This window comes from Rhinichthys klamathensis, unplaced genomic scaffold, assembly GCF_029890125.1.
Source record: "Rhinichthys klamathensis goyatoka isolate OS25496 unplaced genomic scaffold, OSU_Roscu_1.1 h1tg000169l_1, whole genome shotgun sequence".
In the NCBI taxonomy this organism is placed as follows: Eukaryota; Metazoa; Chordata; class Actinopteri; order Cypriniformes; family Leuciscidae; genus Rhinichthys; species Rhinichthys klamathensis.
Window position 1 is genome coordinate 1246672 of NW_026606700.1, and position 17497 is coordinate 1264168.

Here is a 17497-nt window from a genome sequence, read left to right on the forward strand (position 1 = left end):
TCGCAATCCAGTTAAGGAAAAACTTTAAAAAGTATAAAATATTTTTTCTCTGTACAAATAGCCTTTTCAATCTGCTGCATTTAGTTGCTGTATATTTGCAAAGGCTGGTTTGGGTATGGTATATATATCATTCACATATATAAACCTAAGTCTTGTGTAAAAAAAACACAGACAGGAAAAAAAATCTGATTTGCCTAGTGAATTTATTTATTCATTTTCTTTTTATGGAACTTGTGCTTTTTGTTCATCTTGCCAGCAGCCTGTGCTGCTTTTTCTGTCATGATCTCTTGATATTTCCTTTTGTTATAGCTAAAAGAGAAGAAAAGATGCTTTAGAACATGACAATTAATTTAAAACAATAAATAATAAAAGCCCATTGTTGAGAATATAAATAATTTATTACATTCTAATCAGCCACAGTTTCTTTAACTTACCTTCTAAACTCTGCATCGGCAAGAAGCTCCTCCACAATGGTTCTTTTCCTTTGTTTCTTGGGGATTCGTGAATTATAAAAGTCTACTGGGCTGTCAACCACTGTACCAACCTGGGGAAAAAAAAAGAGCTAAACTTTACTCAAAAGAACAGAACAATATGGCATTGTCTGCTTTCTATGCCTGTGGTTAATTGCAATGTCAGCATTTTGATTACACTACAATTCTCAATTTTTGTTTTCACAATTTTTTTTTTTGTCTCAGAAATAATGGCTTTTTGAAAAATTGTTTGAAGGGAAAAGTTTGCTGATAAAGACTCCCAAACCGACCTGAAAGTATTTGGGAAATCCTTCTCTGTCGTTCTTCTTGTAGAAGCGCTTTGGGTCCATGGCTGAGCGCATCTGCTGTGCCTTCAGGTCATTTTTGAGCTCTTCTGTTAATTCAGGAGCTTTCATGTTGAACCAGCCATCGCCAGTTGTCTTTTCTCTTTCCGCCTGGATGAGACACATAAGATATTACTTTTAAACAACTACAGTTTCAATCAAAAGCATGGAAATTACAAACCTAATTTTCAACACTATTGCTAGTGAAAACAGACATATCCTGATTATTAAAGGTTTAAAGTGGCATATAACCCTACTATTCAAAAGTTTGGAGTCTATATGAAAGACTTACAAATCACCATGGCTGCCTTTACTACATAAAAAACAACAACAACCCACACAAATTATATGTTTTAAAATACACAAAAAAAACAACATCCATTACTCCAGTCTTCAGTATCACATGACCTATCAGCAATTATTCTAATATGCTGATTTGGTGCTCAAGAAACATTTCTTATTATCAATGTCGAAAAACCGTCATGCTGCTAAATATTTTTGTTAGAGATGCACTGATTACAATTTTCGAGGCCGATTCCGATTTTTCAGAGTTTGACCTGCCGATACCGATTTTATCCGATTTCATTTTTTCTAACCACTTTACAGCACACACACATTTTTTCACATCCAATATCCAACAAAAAAAAAAGTGTTCATTTCAAAAAGAAAATTCATTTTCTTTTCTGACATATACCGTATTTTCCGCACTATGAGGCGCACCGGATAATAAGGTGCACCTTCAATGAATTACCTATTTTAGAACATTTTTCATATATAGGACGCACCGGATTATAAGGCGCATAAGATACTGCAGTCAAACGTTTGACGGGGTTTGCGTTATGCATCCACTAGATGTGCTAAAGGGAATGTCAACAAAACAGTCAATATAAAGTCAAACTTTATTAAGCGTTTTGACAACTCCGTTCACTCCCATGGTAACGTTGTTCAAACGTTAAAGGAGAACTCCGGTCAATTTTAACATTGAGCTCATTTTTTTGTAAATTTGGAGTGCTGTCAGTACAGATAACAACGACAAAAACCAGTGTTGCCTACACCGTGTTATCCTCTTTTTAAAATTTGCACCCTGTTGACTTAAACGGGGCAAGTTTTAAACCTGCTTTTAGCCTCTTAACAACCTTAATGTGTCATTACAAGTGCACAGCCATGTGAGTGAACACGGTGAATCTGACTGCAGTAAATGTGAAAGATATGAATAAAAATGATGTTTATTCAGCCAGCTCACATACCCGTATTTTCTTCCTGTTTTCCACAGTACTCGATTGTCGAGTGCACGCGCGCAATCATTGGTAACTAAGCAACAGTGGAGACTCAGACTGTCAGCCGATGACGGTGCTGTGTGGTGTTCTGAGAATATCAGCTCAAATGGATAGTTCATCCGAATCAGATGTTGAACACACGGAGGTTTGATCGCGCGCGCGAACTCGACAATCAACTACTGTGGACTTCGACCGAAAACAGGAAGTAAATACGGGTATGTGAGCTGGCTGAATAAAGAGATTATTCCTGCCTTCGTGAAAGCTCGGATCACAGTTGAGACTGATATATCAGCCCAGGCATCCACGATCCATTGGCAGATAGTGGCGTAAGTCGCCCGGCGCTGTCTCCCCGTCTTGGTGAACGTGTGTGTTCACCATCCATATATAAGGCGCTCCGGATTATAAGGCGCTCTGTCGTTTTTTGAGAAAATTAAAGGCTTTTAACTGCGCCTTATAGTGCGGAAAATACGGTACTCCAGTTCTTGTTAAAACACACCAGACATGCAAATTCTGTGCATTTTGGGCACTTTTGTGTGAAATCATATTTATTTTGTCCATATTGTGTGCTTTCACTTTAATTGAGCATGAGCAGTGCAGCAAAAATAGACTGCGCCGAAACCCGCGCTTCACCGCTGCTCCTGCTCGGTGATTTACATGCGCGCCGGAAATAATACGCGCTGCTCATGTTTGCGGTGTGAAACGGCTGTAATTCACAAGGTTTCCTACATGTGCGTTCCATGTGCACGTGTGATCCTGAAGTTGCGCGATGTTAATCATGCGGCGCCCGAGTGCATTTGACCGGCATAAAATCGGCATATGTCAGACCGATCACGTGAAAATCGGCCAATTCCGGTCACCAGCCGATCAATCGGTGCATCTCTAATTTTTGTGGAAAGAATTTTCAGGCTTCTTTGACGAATAGAAATAAAATTTTGTTTTAAATATAAATCTTTCGTAACATTATACATATCTTTCACTTTTGATCAATTTAATAATGCTGGATTAAAGTATTCATTGCTTCAGGAATTCATTTCTCCAAACTTTAGATTGGTAGAATGTAGAATTAAGATGAACAGCTGTCCCTTCAAGGTGACACAAAATGTTAAAGAAGGATTTGAATAACCTTTAACTAGTTGGATTTATTAAGAATAGTCCTAACAAGCAGAACAGACAACAGGATCATCCATTTCAGAACTGGGGCTCGTTCTTCGTACGTTGCTTAAAACATCCGAGATCAAATGAGACATCTAAGATGATATCATCGTGCTAATCATGATCCGGCTAATTGGGTTCTTCGAACACACCTGTTGTTTATGATTAGTATCGCTGGATTGAGTTATCTGAGATAATTGCGCGTTCATGCGCTGGTTTAAAAGGGGATATGTATCGATAGTAGAAACATTGATCAGCAACGCTGCTATTGGCTGCTCACCGTGGCCAAAGAGCGCGCTCAGTTTTACTCTGCAGCAGAGCAAGAGTTATTGCTAGAAGGTTATGCTGAATTTGAAAACTTAATTGCGTTAAGTTTTCACCTAAAATGTGCAAAGCCAGGAGAGAGGGCTGGCAAAAAGTAGCAAATTAAGTTTGTAGTGACCATTTAGATGTTTTTATCACTTATTACAGTATATATTTTTTTATTTGAATAATTTCTAAATAATTAATAACTTTGTTCATTGTAATCTCAGTCACCACCCACTACTAGAACATGGGAACAAGTAAAAGTGAAGTACTAGAATATTCTACATAATGGTAATTTGTAGCCTATAGGCTACTATAGTCTCTTTTAAAAAGGCACTGTTAATAAATGTTTGCTTGTTTATAAAAGCAACCAAGAAAAAGGCTGAGAAAAAAAGAAAAGAAAAACAAACAGGTGGTGTCGTGCAACCCCACATTATACCCCGGCAGAAGAGCTGGCCCTTGGGTTGAATGTGAACCGACCCGTCCGGGGTTCAGCTCTTCCTCAGACACACAGCAGGGACCAGTAGCAGCAACTCCTTCATTACTGGTAAATGAACTTTAAATGATCTTACACTGTAAAATATTTTTTGCTGCACTATAGGCATATAATCCCAATGGCTGGTCCAGTCATATCAACTGTTAAACCTTGAGTAGGCCTAGTGATGAATTGCTTACTTGTGAAAGTGTGCATGTGTGAAACTACATGTAGCCTAGTTAATGAAAAAAAAATATGTTGCCATGAGTTATTGATCACATTTCCCCCAGTGTACTTCATTGTAATGAAATTGTGTTTTCCTCTTTTGTGCAGTTTTAAACACCAACACATTTATCTGTTCCTGGCTGATCCATGTGCAGTAAGTGGACTTTTCCAAACTTTACATCAAAAGGGAAGAAAGTACAACACTTTGTAATGCCCATTTCCCCACCAATGCACAGGACAGTGAAGAAACTCTCTCAGATGACTGTCTTTTGGAGAAAGTATCTTTAAATAACTTTACTTAGTTTACACTTGAGTACCTATTATTTCTGAATGCAACATGTGTTGCAGGAGTCCACATCTACAGAAAGGCCTACAGAAGAGTCTGCACAAAGCAGTTATACAGAGGTGGGCAGTGTATACTTTTCCTTTTATTTTTTGTTGCATAAGGCTTGTGTTGACAAGTTTAACCCAAGCCCCCCTGCCCCTAGAAAATAGAGTATTTTGGGGGGGAAAACTTGACAACTTAAAGAAAAGAAAAACGGCCACTACAGAGTTAGAGATAGAGTTGCTTCAAATGAACTTCAGAGTAAGTGCTAATATATTATTTCACACACAGTACTTTTGCTGACCTTGCATAGTATCTCTTATTGCAGGCAAAATATGACTTGATCACTGGCTTTTCTTTACAAAGAACAATTTAAATAAAAAAAATCAAAGAACTAAGCATATTTGTCTTGTCTTTCATTAAACATTTAATGAAATGTTTTATATTTTTGCTGATGGTGGAAATGTTGTGTAATATGGCACATGTAATGTCACAGGCCCTGTCAAGTGCAACCCTCAGGCTTTTCAGACACTGAAATCTTCCCTTTAGTTGGCCAAAGTTCATTTCAATGTGTGACCTTGTCCTGGCTAGAGCTGCATTGTAACTGTAATACAGTGAGCTTGATATTGATACCATGTTCAAGTAATGTGCATAAATGTGAATCTCTGTGCTTCCACATTTGTGATACGGAACAGTCACACACCATCTAGAGATTTTAGTCTGTCAACTGCCTTTTTTTTTAATTTGATATAATATTACTAATCTTGAATATTAAGAATTGTAATAGTAACTTGGCTGCACATTTACATTGTGATCCCCCTTTCTGTTCACAAAATCCCCTTCATAGAGGCCTTGATGGGAACATTTGTGCAGTCTATTGACCAATCACATTAGTGAAGCCTGAGGGACATATCTGTGTCATATTAATCGGCATGTTCATGATTGCATGATCTTCATTAAAAATTATAATACCTGCGTTGGCTAAAAAAATTTTTTTTAAAAACCTGCTATAGCCTACAACCTTGGGTCTAAACTGGCTTGGAAATGCCACAAAAAAAAACACCCTAAAAACTGCTTGAGCGCCAGGGTAAACTTTGTGAATGACACGACAGACAGCACTTATCAAGTTCTCCGCATCTCCAATAGTTTAAAGGAAAGAGCCACTCGCAAATAATATCAGGACAATGCACACAGTTTGTGCTGTTATTAAAGGCCGACTCCGACGAGTCGAACATTTAATGTGCGTTTCCAAAAAATAATTGATGTAAATGACATCCTCACGAGTCAGGAGAAAAATTATATCTCTCAAAAAGTACACTATCGCGCTGCGTTAAAAGACTTCTCGTTTCACCTCCGCTTATAAAGGCGCGATCTAATCCTGTTTACATGAAATAAGCCTGCTCACGAGCAGGTTCAAGCTAGCGCACCTGTTGCTATGACAGCAAGTCCAGGATGAGCTTCGAAGAACCAAACGATCCAAGATCATGCCAAATCGCCAACAATCAAATCCAGCTAACTGAGTTAGCGACGTACGAAGAACGAGCCCCTGGTCTGCTCACCTTGCGCTTGTGTTTCGCAGCATGCTTTGATTCCTTGTAAGGCGGCACAGCATCTTTCTTCTCAAAATCCGGAACAATAACACTCTTCTTCAGCAACTACACAATAAATACAACATTTTTCATGCCGTTACTGAACAGTAACATCTGCACAAAATGCTTTTAAATGTCAAATAAAGAATGTTTCATCCAGGATAATTAATGATAAAATAAACTTTAATTACCTCATCCTGATTGTTCGGGTTCTTCTGGGTTTGCGAACTGTTGAAAGGATTCTTCGGCTTGTTACCATCAAAACTGATGTACAAACCACCAAGTTCCTTCATTTTCAGACCTGGGTCAATGGAACTAGATAGTTGTATCCTTAGTGAGAGTGAGAGAGTGAGAGAGTGAGAGAGTGAGAGAGTGAGAGAGTGAGAGAGAGAGAGAGAGAGAGAGAGAGAGAGAGAGAGAGAGAGAGAGAGAGAGAGAGAGAGAGAGAGAGAGAGAGAGAGAGAGAGAAAACAATGATGTTTTCAGACTGAATATAATTTAAATATTTAATGAAGAGCTCAAAATATTTAGAAAGAAGAAATTTAAAGGGATAGTTCACTCAATTACTCACCTTTATGTCGTTCCAATCCAAACCCATAAGACTTTCGTTCATCTTCGGAACACAAATGAAGATATTTTTGATGAAATCCGAGAACTTTCTGATCCCTCCACAGACAGCTAAGCAACTGAAACTTTTACACTTCAAAAAGTTCATAAAGAAATCATAAAACTAATCCATATGAACTGTGTGGTTAAGTCCAAATTTTCCAAAGAGACATGATCGCTTTATATGACGAATGTTTAAATGTGAATAAAAGACATTCAATCTGTTTATCAACTCACACACGCTTGATATGCGAGAACCAATGAGGTTTATTCTGATGTGTTATGCAGCACGTTTGAGCTTTCGCAAGAGGTTTGTTCTCGCGCGTCAAGCGGGTTCGGTTGAGCTTCTGTTTGTTCAATGTTTAAATGCGAATAAAAGCCTAAATTCAATCTGTTCATCATATAGAGCTTTCGTGTCTCTTCAGAAATTTAGGACTAAACCACTTAATTCATATGAATTAGTTGATGGAACTTATTGAAGCGTCAAAGTGTCAGTTGCATAGCTGTCAATGGAGGGACACAAAGCTCTCAGATTTAATCAAAAAGATCTCCGTTTGTCTTCCAAAGATAAACGAAAGTCTTACGGGTTTGGAACGATTACTGACAGTATTTGTATTTTTGTGTGAACTAACCCTTTAAGAGGTTTTAATATCTACAAGTCAATACTATCAATACAAAAGCAGCAATAAAAATAACTTACAGAGGCTTTTTGGGAGCAAAGAGCACTTTTGAATCGTCGTCATCATCGTCATCTCCCTCTTCATCAACAAAATCATCCTCATCCTCTTCCTTAGTTTGCTTGTTATCAATATAGTACTGTTCTTCAGGCTGTAGTCCAGGTCTAGTGTCTATGACAAACAGTCCGTTACCATGAGCCTCTGCTTCTTCTGACATCTGATTTTCCTCAGGGCACATCATCACATCTTCACTCTCCACATCTACAGCTTCCTGTGAACAACCCTCCTCTGAAGACAGACCTTCATCAGCACTGTCTTCATCCTCACTGCTGTCGAGTAAACTGATCATTTCTTTCTGGGGAGGCAGTTCCTTAGAAGTTTCCTCTGTGGTGGTCAAATATGCTTGAGAATGTGAGCTTGTAGAAGGGCCTTCAAGGTCCTTCAATGTTACGGAGTCATCCTCAGTTGACTTGGTGTCATTAGCTTCCTCACTAACTATTACACCTTTCTTCTCACACTCAGCTATTTCCTCATGCTCCTCAACCACATATGGTATAAGATCTTTTGGGGCGTCTTCTACTGTATCCTCTGTCACGGGTTCAGAACATCTCTGATCTTCAATAATCTTCTCAACCACAGCTGGTACAGGATCTTCTGCGGCTGTTTCTACCGTATCCTCCGTCACGGTTTCAGAACATCTCTGATCCTCAATAATCTTCTCAACCACAGCTGGTACAGGATCTTCTGCGGCTGTTTCTACCGTATCCTCCGACACAGGTTCAGAACATCTCTGATCCTCAATGATCTTCTCAACCACAGCTAGTACAGGATCTTCTGCGGCTGCTTCTACCGTATCCTTCTCTACAGGCTCAGTGCATGTTTGATCCACAACAACATGGCTTGTTTCCACAAACTCTGGCGCATTATTTTCCATGGATTCTCCTGGTTCTTTATCTTCAATTAGTGTAGCGGAAGTTTCAGCCACTGGTTCTTCCTGAGGCATCAGAGTTTCGGTTTCACAGTCCTCCACTGGCTTGACGTCTTGCATGCTGCTCTGAGGTTCTAGCATCTCGACGGGCTCATCCTGATCAAGAATTACAGTGGTATCTTCAGCTTTCTCCTCAATCATGGTGCACTCTTGGGCTTCACTGGTGTCTGTGGTCATGGTGCTGTCCAGTTGATCTGTGTCTTCAGCCTTATCTCCATCAGGTACTGGTATACTTTCATGATGAAGTTCAAGTTCCTCAGGCATGGCAGTAGCAGCGGCATCAGAAGTCAATCGTGCTTTTCTTGTCCTGGTTACAGGAACCGCACGGGCACTACTGGAAGACCCGGTTCGGCTACTACAAGGAGTCCCTCTTCCTCTTTGAGGGCTTGGGCTCCCCTGAGAGGTGCAGACGTTCGATTCTGAATCTGATTCACCAACCAGAATGTTGCGTTTGGGCTGACGCCTTGTGGCTCTCCAGGGACTCATGCTGGGACCGGACTTGCATGCATCAGAGTCGTATTCGCCATCTTCAACTCCTGTTTTGCAACTACGACCTCTCAGCTTCATGGGCATTGGAGAAGAAGGGGTGTCTGTGGTTTCCTCTAAACTCAAAGGGATCGGCTCGATCGGTTTTACCTTCTGGTTTCGTGCAGATCTGCGGACCACAGAGCCGCGAAGGCCGGAAACACTGGAGGAGCATGACTCCGCTTCAGATGGATCTGCATCAGTGGTACGAACAGCAGTCTTCCGATGGCTCCTCGTTATCCGACGAGTGTCAGTAACTTTTGTGAGGGATACAGCAGAACTACAGGACTCGGCACCTGAGGGATCATCATCTACCTTTTCAGCATCCTTTGAGGCCGTTGAAGTCAGAACACGTTTCCTCAGGCTGCGAGGGGCTCTACGAGAATTGGTCTCAGACACGGTGGACAAGCAGGATTCGGCTTCGGATAACTCATCCTGTGCAGTGCGCTTCTCCACGACCACAGTACTCCGTCGGGTTCTAGGTGTTGCTTGCACATCAGAAACTACAGAGCAGCAAGATTCTGACTCAGACACATCAGCTTCATGGGTAGAGTCGGGTTGCTTTTTGTCAGCAAGGATACGTATGGATCTTCTTGTGTCTCGCTTGGGTGTACTTGCTGCTAAGGAAGAGGCAGTACTGTCGTCCTTCGGCTCATCCGGCTGGGAGTCACTAGTTAGTTCAGACTGGGACTGGTTTTCCTCCATTAGCGTTCTGCGCCTTGTTCTTCTAGTCGAAGGAGTAGGCTGCTGTGAGAACAAGAACATTTGCTTCAGATTATTTGTGTATTTCTTATCAGAATAACATAATATTTACATATACAAATGTGAGTTGATATGCACTAAAAGTCAAGATATTTGTGTACATGGCTACATGAAATACTCAAAACTTTGACTGGTTGATGCAACAAAGTATGGTGAGTTGCAAGTAAAGATATGGAAGTAATACCTATCCATACCTATTACTACTATTTAGAAATTGTAGAATATTAGGCATGTATTTTTAGTCAAAAATTATAATTATACCTGGATAATTAATACAATGAAAATAAATAAAATAGCCACTGCTCAGTGAGGGATTGACAATTATCTTACAGGAGGGTGTCAATTTAACGTTTCATCTTTAGAAATATTCACACAAAAAGAAGGTTATATTGTTTCCAACCAATGCTGAAAAACCTCTTAAAACTTCAGCATTGGTGGGAAATGCTGAAGTTTTTGTTATATAAATTAGCGTATAGAACCTAACGACATGGCGAATATTGCAGCATTGAGTTTTTTTTAAACACGTACTGTACTAATATACATACATATAGGTGATAAATGTACTTATGTAACGTTACTGTTTAACAACTTTATAACAGGAACACCACACGTGGCGAGTTATGTTGATCCAATCATGTCCCATCTCCAGTTCAAGGCTACAGATAGAGTATGACTGTATAATTGTTTAGTCGAGAAAGAACGCAAAACAGACTATACAAAATACGAACGGACAACATTTTATATTCGAATATGAACAAGTTTTCTACAGCTGCTCAGGCATGTATGGACACATGCGGCAATTGATTTTGCATGAAAGTATATAAAAGCACTAGTTACATACACGCTGATGCTTCCGGGCAACATGTTAACTAAATGGATAAACTACTTAGGTACCCTACATACCGTGGCTCCAGAGTTTTCATCGCTGGTATTTTTCATAGGGGAGTCCACGCGCGTTCCTCTCCTGGTGGCCACCATCTTGCTAATGAAGCTGCACGCACTTCCGCCTGCGAACCGCGTCCTCTGAATGCGCAGACCGGACTAATCGATGCAAGAAAGTATGGTGAGTTGCAAGTAATGATATGGATCTGATCTGTCTTGGTTTTACCTTCTAACCAAGTCATATTGTGATCTTGATAGACACTATTAAGATTCAAACACTATAATAAAAATATCTAAATGTCACAACTTTTTTATTTTTTCACTGTGTGTGAATCCAAAATAAAACAGAAATAAATGAAAACCCAATGCCAGTCCATGTTAATTTTCAATTTCCAAGTTTATAAACCAAATTAAATATGTTTAACACACAAATAGGGATTACAGTCATTTGAAAATAGTAATTACATGATGCAACTCTTATATGATTGGATCCAAAAGGAATCGTCATTACAATGAATAAATAACACAAGTAAAAATATATATTCTGACTATCCGTTAGATACTGGAACTGTAATCATTATTTTCCTTCAAGTGTGGAATTTTCCAGTGTTTTTATATACAATGAATTAATGCCGTTCATGCCATGCATGTTACCAGCATCCCATACAGTTACATATTTGAACATTTCTTTTACCTCAGATAAGCAAAGCATTTAGTTTACAAAGGGGTGCAAAAGAGAATCATCCATTGACAACAGGCAGCATCTATTGAACATTCCATGCAAAGCATCAGTCAAAATAAATTATACAAATGGCAGCAAGATTTAAAATTTGACATTTAAAATGAAAGTAAAAAAATCTAAAACTATGTGGCCCACTCGTTTAAAAAACAATTGGGGTAAACATTTTTAAATAAAATGGAAAGATTATCCAAGATGTATCTCTTCTACAAATCTTTTTGAAAACAAGTGCCTCTGTCCATGTACTTGTAAAATTAACAAAAACAACCTTTTGGTATTTGAAGCTCCTTAATCTGCCGTCCCATTGTTTTATATAAAATGTTTACCCTTTGGATAAATATTGGGAATTCAACCAGGTCAAGTCAGTAAAAAGAGGCACATTTATCTACAAGAACAGATAGCCGTCTTGATATTCTTAATCATGAGGAAAAATCAGTTATGAGGGTGGAGTGAATTTTTAGTCCTTCCTTGGAAAATTCTAATTCACTTTAGTGTTGAGAAACCCCCTTGTAAAATATGCATCAAGTGATTTAGTAGCTCCCTAAATTAAGTGGAATACATTTCAGGAAACCCCAAAAACCTGTTCAAACAGGACATGTTAATGGTCGCTGCTCTTTTTAGCATGAACGATGTAGCCCTTTGCTTTTATGATGCCTCTGCTCTTGACGATGATGGAGTACCGTAAGACCCACTCCAGCCTCCAGTCGGCCACCTTTAGGTCCTTACTGCTCCCTTGGACTGCTTCCTGGAAGCCTGCAGCACTGATTAGCTCTAGACACAAAAAGAAAGATTGGGAACATTAGATTTCCTGCACTATTGCTCATGCCAATTCAGAATTACATGGCAGAACCAGTTCATGCACGCAGTCATTGGCTCAGTGATACACACCTTTGGGGTCATTGTGCGTTAGCAACTGAATGTCGAACTCTTTAGCAAATGCAGTGAGGTCTGGAGGCATCACACAGCACGAGGCCAGATTCACCTGATTACTGCTCGGCTTTATCTGCATAGCATGAAAGAGTACATTTTTTTTTTAAATCACTTTTCGAATCAATTGTACATTGTTTATCACAAAATATACACTCATAGCAGACCTGAGCCCAGTTATAGAGCTGCTCCAGGAGGGTTTTGTCCAAGTCCGACGTGCCGATGGCAGCAATTTTCTGGCTTTGCACAAGACTCTCCAGCTCTTCCCACAGCGGCTGAAGGTGGGTCAGTGTCTGTGCCTCACCCTCAGGGAGAGGAGGTGGAGCAATGATCACAGAGTCCAGCTGAATTACGCCTAACGAATGACAAGCTGAACGGAGGGGGGTTAGTCAAATTATCCCAAATTAATATTCACACTACTGTTCAAAAGTTTGGATGCAGTAATATTTTTTTAACATGGATAATAAGAAATGTTTCTTGAGCTGCAAATCAGCATATTAGAATGATTTCTGAAGGATCATGTGACACCAAAAGACTGCTGAATTATGCTGAAAATTCATTTACATTTTAAAATAGTAAATGGATTAAAATATTCACATTTACTGAATTTTTGATCAAATAAATGCAGCCTTGGTGAATATAAGAGACTTCTTTCAAAAAGAGTATATATTGAATAATTGGCTTGATCAAAAATACTAAAACTTAAATCACATTTAAATGAGATGCCACTTTTTAAAAAATGACTGCCATAATTGATCCATTTATTGCTAAACTTCTCAAATTAGTCTGATCATGAGGATGTTGCTGATTTCACCGAACCTAGAGTACTCCCCCGGTATGTAAATGGGTTAGGACAAGAAGTGTGGAGAGGGGGTGGTGGAGGGATGCTGCTAAAACAGTCGATGGATAGAGGTGAGACTGCTGAGTATATATGCCTCTTATCGTTGATTGCCAAGTGCTCTCCACTCTTGTTAATTATCTGTGCGTGCTCCTCCCGAACTTTGTTAATAAAACATCATTTATTAAGTGAAAAAATTATTTTAAAATAATCATTCAAAAATAATGAGTCAAACTTAAATTATATTATTAAATTAAAGTATTATATAATATTAAATGATCTATAATTGATTATATTGTGATGATAATAAGTGATTATAAGTGACCCCCTTCAAGTCCTTATTTGGAGACTACTAATTTTCTCTTAAAGTGCCCCTATTATGCTCCTACAATACGTTTACATGCATCCAAGATCAAAAAACACTTAAATTTTCTCATAATATACATTGCACATCACCTAATTTCTCAAATATTCTGAAAACGGTTCATTCGAAGATTCAGTCTCTTTAAACTCCTCCTTTCCGAGAGCCTCCTCTCGTTTGATTGGTCAGATGTCCCGGTCTGTTGTGAATGGTCTACCACTTACAGTACGTGTTGGAAGTAAAACGCCTAGTACCATATTTCAGCTCCGGAAGCTTCCTTAGCACTTGATACGCAATAGTTCGTATTGCGCAATGATGCAATACGAACTAAATAATGATGCTGTTGGTTTTTCAGTATCAATTCCAGCGCAAGTCCTCACCCTTTGGAAGCGCATGCAAAGTGGATTCGCAACGCTGAAAATAGCGTCTTCTTCTGTCGACAACACGGACCAAACTCTTCCAGTCTCAGCTACAACTACAGCGTTTGATGGCGGGTCAAAGTAGACGTAGTGTTACGTAGGTTATAACAGGAAGTGAGACTGGAATTGCTGACTCCTCGTTTCAGAAGTTCAGAATCGATTCTTTCTTTTAGGAGACAATAATTTTATTTGTGGTGCACATCGATCTTTAAAAATTTGCAGACCTTTCATTTCACAAACGGCTATATTACACACTGCATGAAAGGTAATATTCAAAAGAGCATAATAGGGGCACTCTAAATTTTCATACAGTCTTTTGAAATTTTCTTTCAAACGTCAGTTAGTTTCGGGTAAGAAACTCACCCTTATCCATAATCAGTTTTACCCATCAAACATATGAATAATAATAGTGTATAGGCTAGTTCATCATATTAAGCAGAACTTACCCATGTCTACTGCACTTCTAATTGATGAGCAGTGCGACTCAGTGAGAAAAAGCTTGACTGTAAAGATAAACATAAACAGATTTACTAACATGCACAAGCATGGCAACAGCGATACTGTCTGAACGCACTAAGGAGCAGTAATCCTCACCAGACACCTTCAGCTCCTCTCTCTCCTCTGGGGTGATGGCCTCGGTGTTTTCTGGAATGGTGCAGTCCAGAACAATGGGAAGCTCCTGAGGAAGAAAAACAGCAGTTACTGAATTGCACAACCATGCTTTCATGGAAAGTATCCAGTCACTTACTGGATTATGCATTATAGTTGCATAATTTTTTGGCACTCGTGTCTATGAAGCTCCCCGGTCACTTTACTTTGCATGTGAGAACATTAGACACCTTGTTAATGGACTGCATGAAAGGAATGCGTCAATAATAAGCCTCAGCTTTTGTGTGCTAAGACCTTTACTCTCTACTCACTGAGCAGAATAAGCCAGAGCAGAGGCACACCGGCCCCATGCCATGAACGATCACCATAACAACTCTTTTCATCCCAGTGCCTATATATGCTTTACTGGTGCAATGAGACAGACGTTTTGCTTTCCCACAATCCACAGAGTGCTCAACTGTTTATGTTCAGTGAGTCTGACAACATTTTGGCTACTTCTTCATGCAACCGAACTCTTTAATATGTCAAAGTTGACATATGTTTAGTTTAAAATGGCTTGTTTACAAGTTCTCAAGGTTTCGTTTTTCCCTTTCATAATAAGTGTCATGCAAGGTCTTACCGAGTCAAGTGATGACGGCATTGCGGCAAACCACTCGCTTAGTGTGCCTTGGATGCAGTCTTGAAGCTGTGGATTGAGTCAGACAACATTGCAAAAAATGTTAACTAAGGACAGGCAACAAACCAAATATTTTGAAACATTAAAAAAACAACATCTTGGCAACTTCCCTTCCCAAATCATTTCTCAATATTTGAGAAAAGACATTTACATTATCTGTAATACTAACTATTGGGTGTTTCTCCAAACACAGGTGTACATACTAAGTTTTGTCCCTGTAGGATTTTGACATAATATAAATTATTAGCTAATAGTAATATTTTATGATGGTTTTTCATATTCTAAATGATAATATTTTTCAATATAGTTTAATACTGAATTCATTTAATTAATAAAAATGAAAACCATTCAATTAAATGCAAAAATATAATTAATAATTAAAAAGGTGTGTGTGTGTATGTGTGTATATATATATATATATATATATTGGTCAAAAGTTTTGTAAGGAAGTCAGTCATATTTTCATCAACTCTTACATCAAGACGTGAACATATTTCCTACATATTTCATAAAAACACATTATCATATAGCTACAATACTAATCCACTTGCATGGGCTTGATGAATAAGCTTAATTTTTATGATGGGATGTCAGAAAGGGTTTGGCCAGTAATATAAAAATGCACAGTCATTTGTCTGTCATCTGTTGAGATTAAAGACATGACTCAGCATGATATTGTTTACACATATATACTTCATTACAGCATGTCGGGTCATGTCACATACTGTACACTTTCTCTAAGAGGTCTATAAATGAGTGTTATTGGGCAGAAGCATTGCTTGTGTGCACAACTACTACTCACGGCCACAATGTTCTTTGAATTATATATAGAAATTCACAGCACCATTATGGCCTTGACTTGAGTAGATTCATATATATATATATATATATATATATATACTCAAGTCAAGGCCATAATGGTGCTGTGAATTTCTATATATATATATATATATATATATATATGAGAGAGAAATTCCAAGTATAGCCTATATATATACACAAACATTAACATTACATTAAGAGATGCCAGAACAAAGACATGATCATTTTAATTTTTATGCAACAACAGTGAGATGCATATGGCCACATTTTGCATAGTTTCCTGTCATGAGCAGCACGAGGCAGACTAGTCAGTGACGTCATTAATGGAAGCAGACCGAAGATCACATATTCTCGCACAGGATTCGTTCATGTGAGCCGATTCTTTAATAATTTGATCGAAACGATTCGCAAAGATTTCCACTGTAGATGGATGTCATGTTGGAGCCATACACAAAGAAACATATCACCAGTTTTTCCGAGCAGGTATAAAAATATATCGAGGAAAAGTAAAATTAGGTTAATCATAACAGTATCCAACTACAAAACAAATGTTACCCAAATGATAGACATAATTTAGAATGTATATTAAAAATATACGTATTTAACCATATTTACTTTTAAAAAAAATAGTTCGTAAATGGCTGCTGTGTAAAGAACACACACTTAAATAAACTGAAATGAATCTGTGAACCGGTTCGGCAAACTGAAGCGTTCGAAGGAGCCGATGCGCAAAAAAGAATCGGACTTCCAACACCAACGACGACCTTATAAACATAAATAATGGGGGTGACTCATTGAAACTCATTGACCGAATAACATCATACTACAAAACATGTCTGGCCTGTGCTGCCAAGGTGGACCAAGATGCACTATAAGGCTTAGCACTGCAAACCCATGTCACTTACCTCCTCACTAGGCGAAGACGGACATTTCTTCTTAAGTCGACTGCGGTTAACTAAATTTCCCGTGTGAAGCTTCAGGGTTGTTGCGTGATTAAAAAGCCGTTTCGCGTTTACATGAGACTCCATTACTCCGTGAAAATCGGTGACTGGAAAAAAGTGTTGGCTGTATGAAACTATTAACCACAAAATGCCCTCGGGTAACGTTACAGTGTTTCCTTCTCTCGCATACACTAAACAGTGTAGTATGACTTTGCACTTGTGGTTCATTCAATTTCAAGTAGAGAAGAGGTTAGAGCAGAGAGACTCACGCCCACAATGAGAATATGGATGAGTTAAGCTGGAAAACCTGGTGAGGATCAACCGGAGGTGGATTGAAAGAGTCATTAACAGCAACTTTCAACCTTTTTTACTTTTAAAGGCCCCCCATTGTCCAACACAATATTCAAAGGATCCCATGTAGGCTGAGATCTTTCCTCTGGCACTTCTGCAGTAATTATAACCAAGCTGCTGGCTTTCAGGTTTCTTTATTAACAGAAACAAACATGAATCCCAAATGGTGTCTCAAGTTTCTTTTCATTTCTACACTGCATGAGCGAACAAA

General features: G+C 38.7%; 2 protein-coding genes across 3 annotated transcripts; both read right to left on the reverse strand.

The window, feature by feature from the left end:
• Positions 1–184: 184 nt before the first annotated feature.
• dnttip2 (deoxynucleotidyltransferase, terminal, interacting protein 2) lies at positions 185–10726 on the reverse strand. 2 transcript variants are annotated; one of them, XM_056259601.1, is made up of 7 exons: positions 10625–10726; positions 7470–9703; positions 6355–6493; positions 6134–6229; positions 761–925; positions 435–544; positions 185–309 (listed from the first exon to the last, which is right to left on the reverse strand). In XM_056259601.1, the coding sequence occupies exons 1-7, from the start codon at positions 10697–10699 to the stop codon at positions 204–206; spliced, it is 2925 nt and encodes a 974-aa protein (XP_056115576.1). In that variant the 5' UTR covers positions 10700–10726; the 3' UTR covers positions 185–203. The 2 variants fall into 2 exon arrangements, with proteins under 2 accessions (XP_056115576.1, XP_056115575.1); XM_056259600.1 differs by having other exon boundaries at positions 7470–9706.
• Positions 10727–11813: 1087 nt separating this feature from the next.
• On the reverse strand, positions 11814–17191 carry gclm (glutamate-cysteine ligase, modifier subunit). Its single transcript, XM_056259620.1, has 7 exons — positions 16900–17191; positions 15116–15181; positions 14482–14566; positions 14334–14390; positions 12437–12639; positions 12231–12345; positions 11814–12113 (listed from the first exon to the last, which is right to left on the reverse strand). Exons 1-7 carry the CDS (start codon positions 17161–17163, stop codon positions 11941–11943), a joined length of 963 nt encoding a protein of 320 aa, XP_056115595.1. The 5' UTR covers positions 17164–17191; the 3' UTR covers positions 11814–11940.
• Positions 17192–17497: the final 306 nt, after the last annotated feature.

Bases quoted from the DNA above. Each gene is read 5' to 3' on its own strand.
- dnttip2 (XM_056259600.1), bottom strand. From the start codon at position 10,699: ATGGTGGCCACCAGGAGAGGAACGCGCGTGGACTCCCCTATGAAAAAT. The intron at 9,707-10,624 runs GTATGTAGGGTA...TTGTTCTCACAG, and splicing joins ATGAAAACTCTGGAGCCACG to CAGCCTACTCCTTCGACTAG. The intron at 6,230-6,354 runs GTAATTAAAGTT...TTTATTGTGTAG, and splicing joins ACCCGAACAATCAGGATGAG to TTGCTGAAGAAGAGTGTTAT.
- gclm (XM_056259620.1), bottom strand. From the start codon at position 17,163: ATGAACCACAAGTGCAAAGTCATACTACACTGTTTAGTGTATGCGAGA. The intron at 12,346-12,436 runs GTCTGCTATGAG...CATGCTATGCAG, and splicing joins AGCTCTATAACTGGGCTCAG to ATAAAGCCGAGCAGTAATCA. The intron at 12,114-12,230 runs GTGTGTATCACT...TTTTGTGTCTAG, and splicing joins AACGCACAATGACCCCAAAG to AGCTAATCAGTGCTGCAGGC.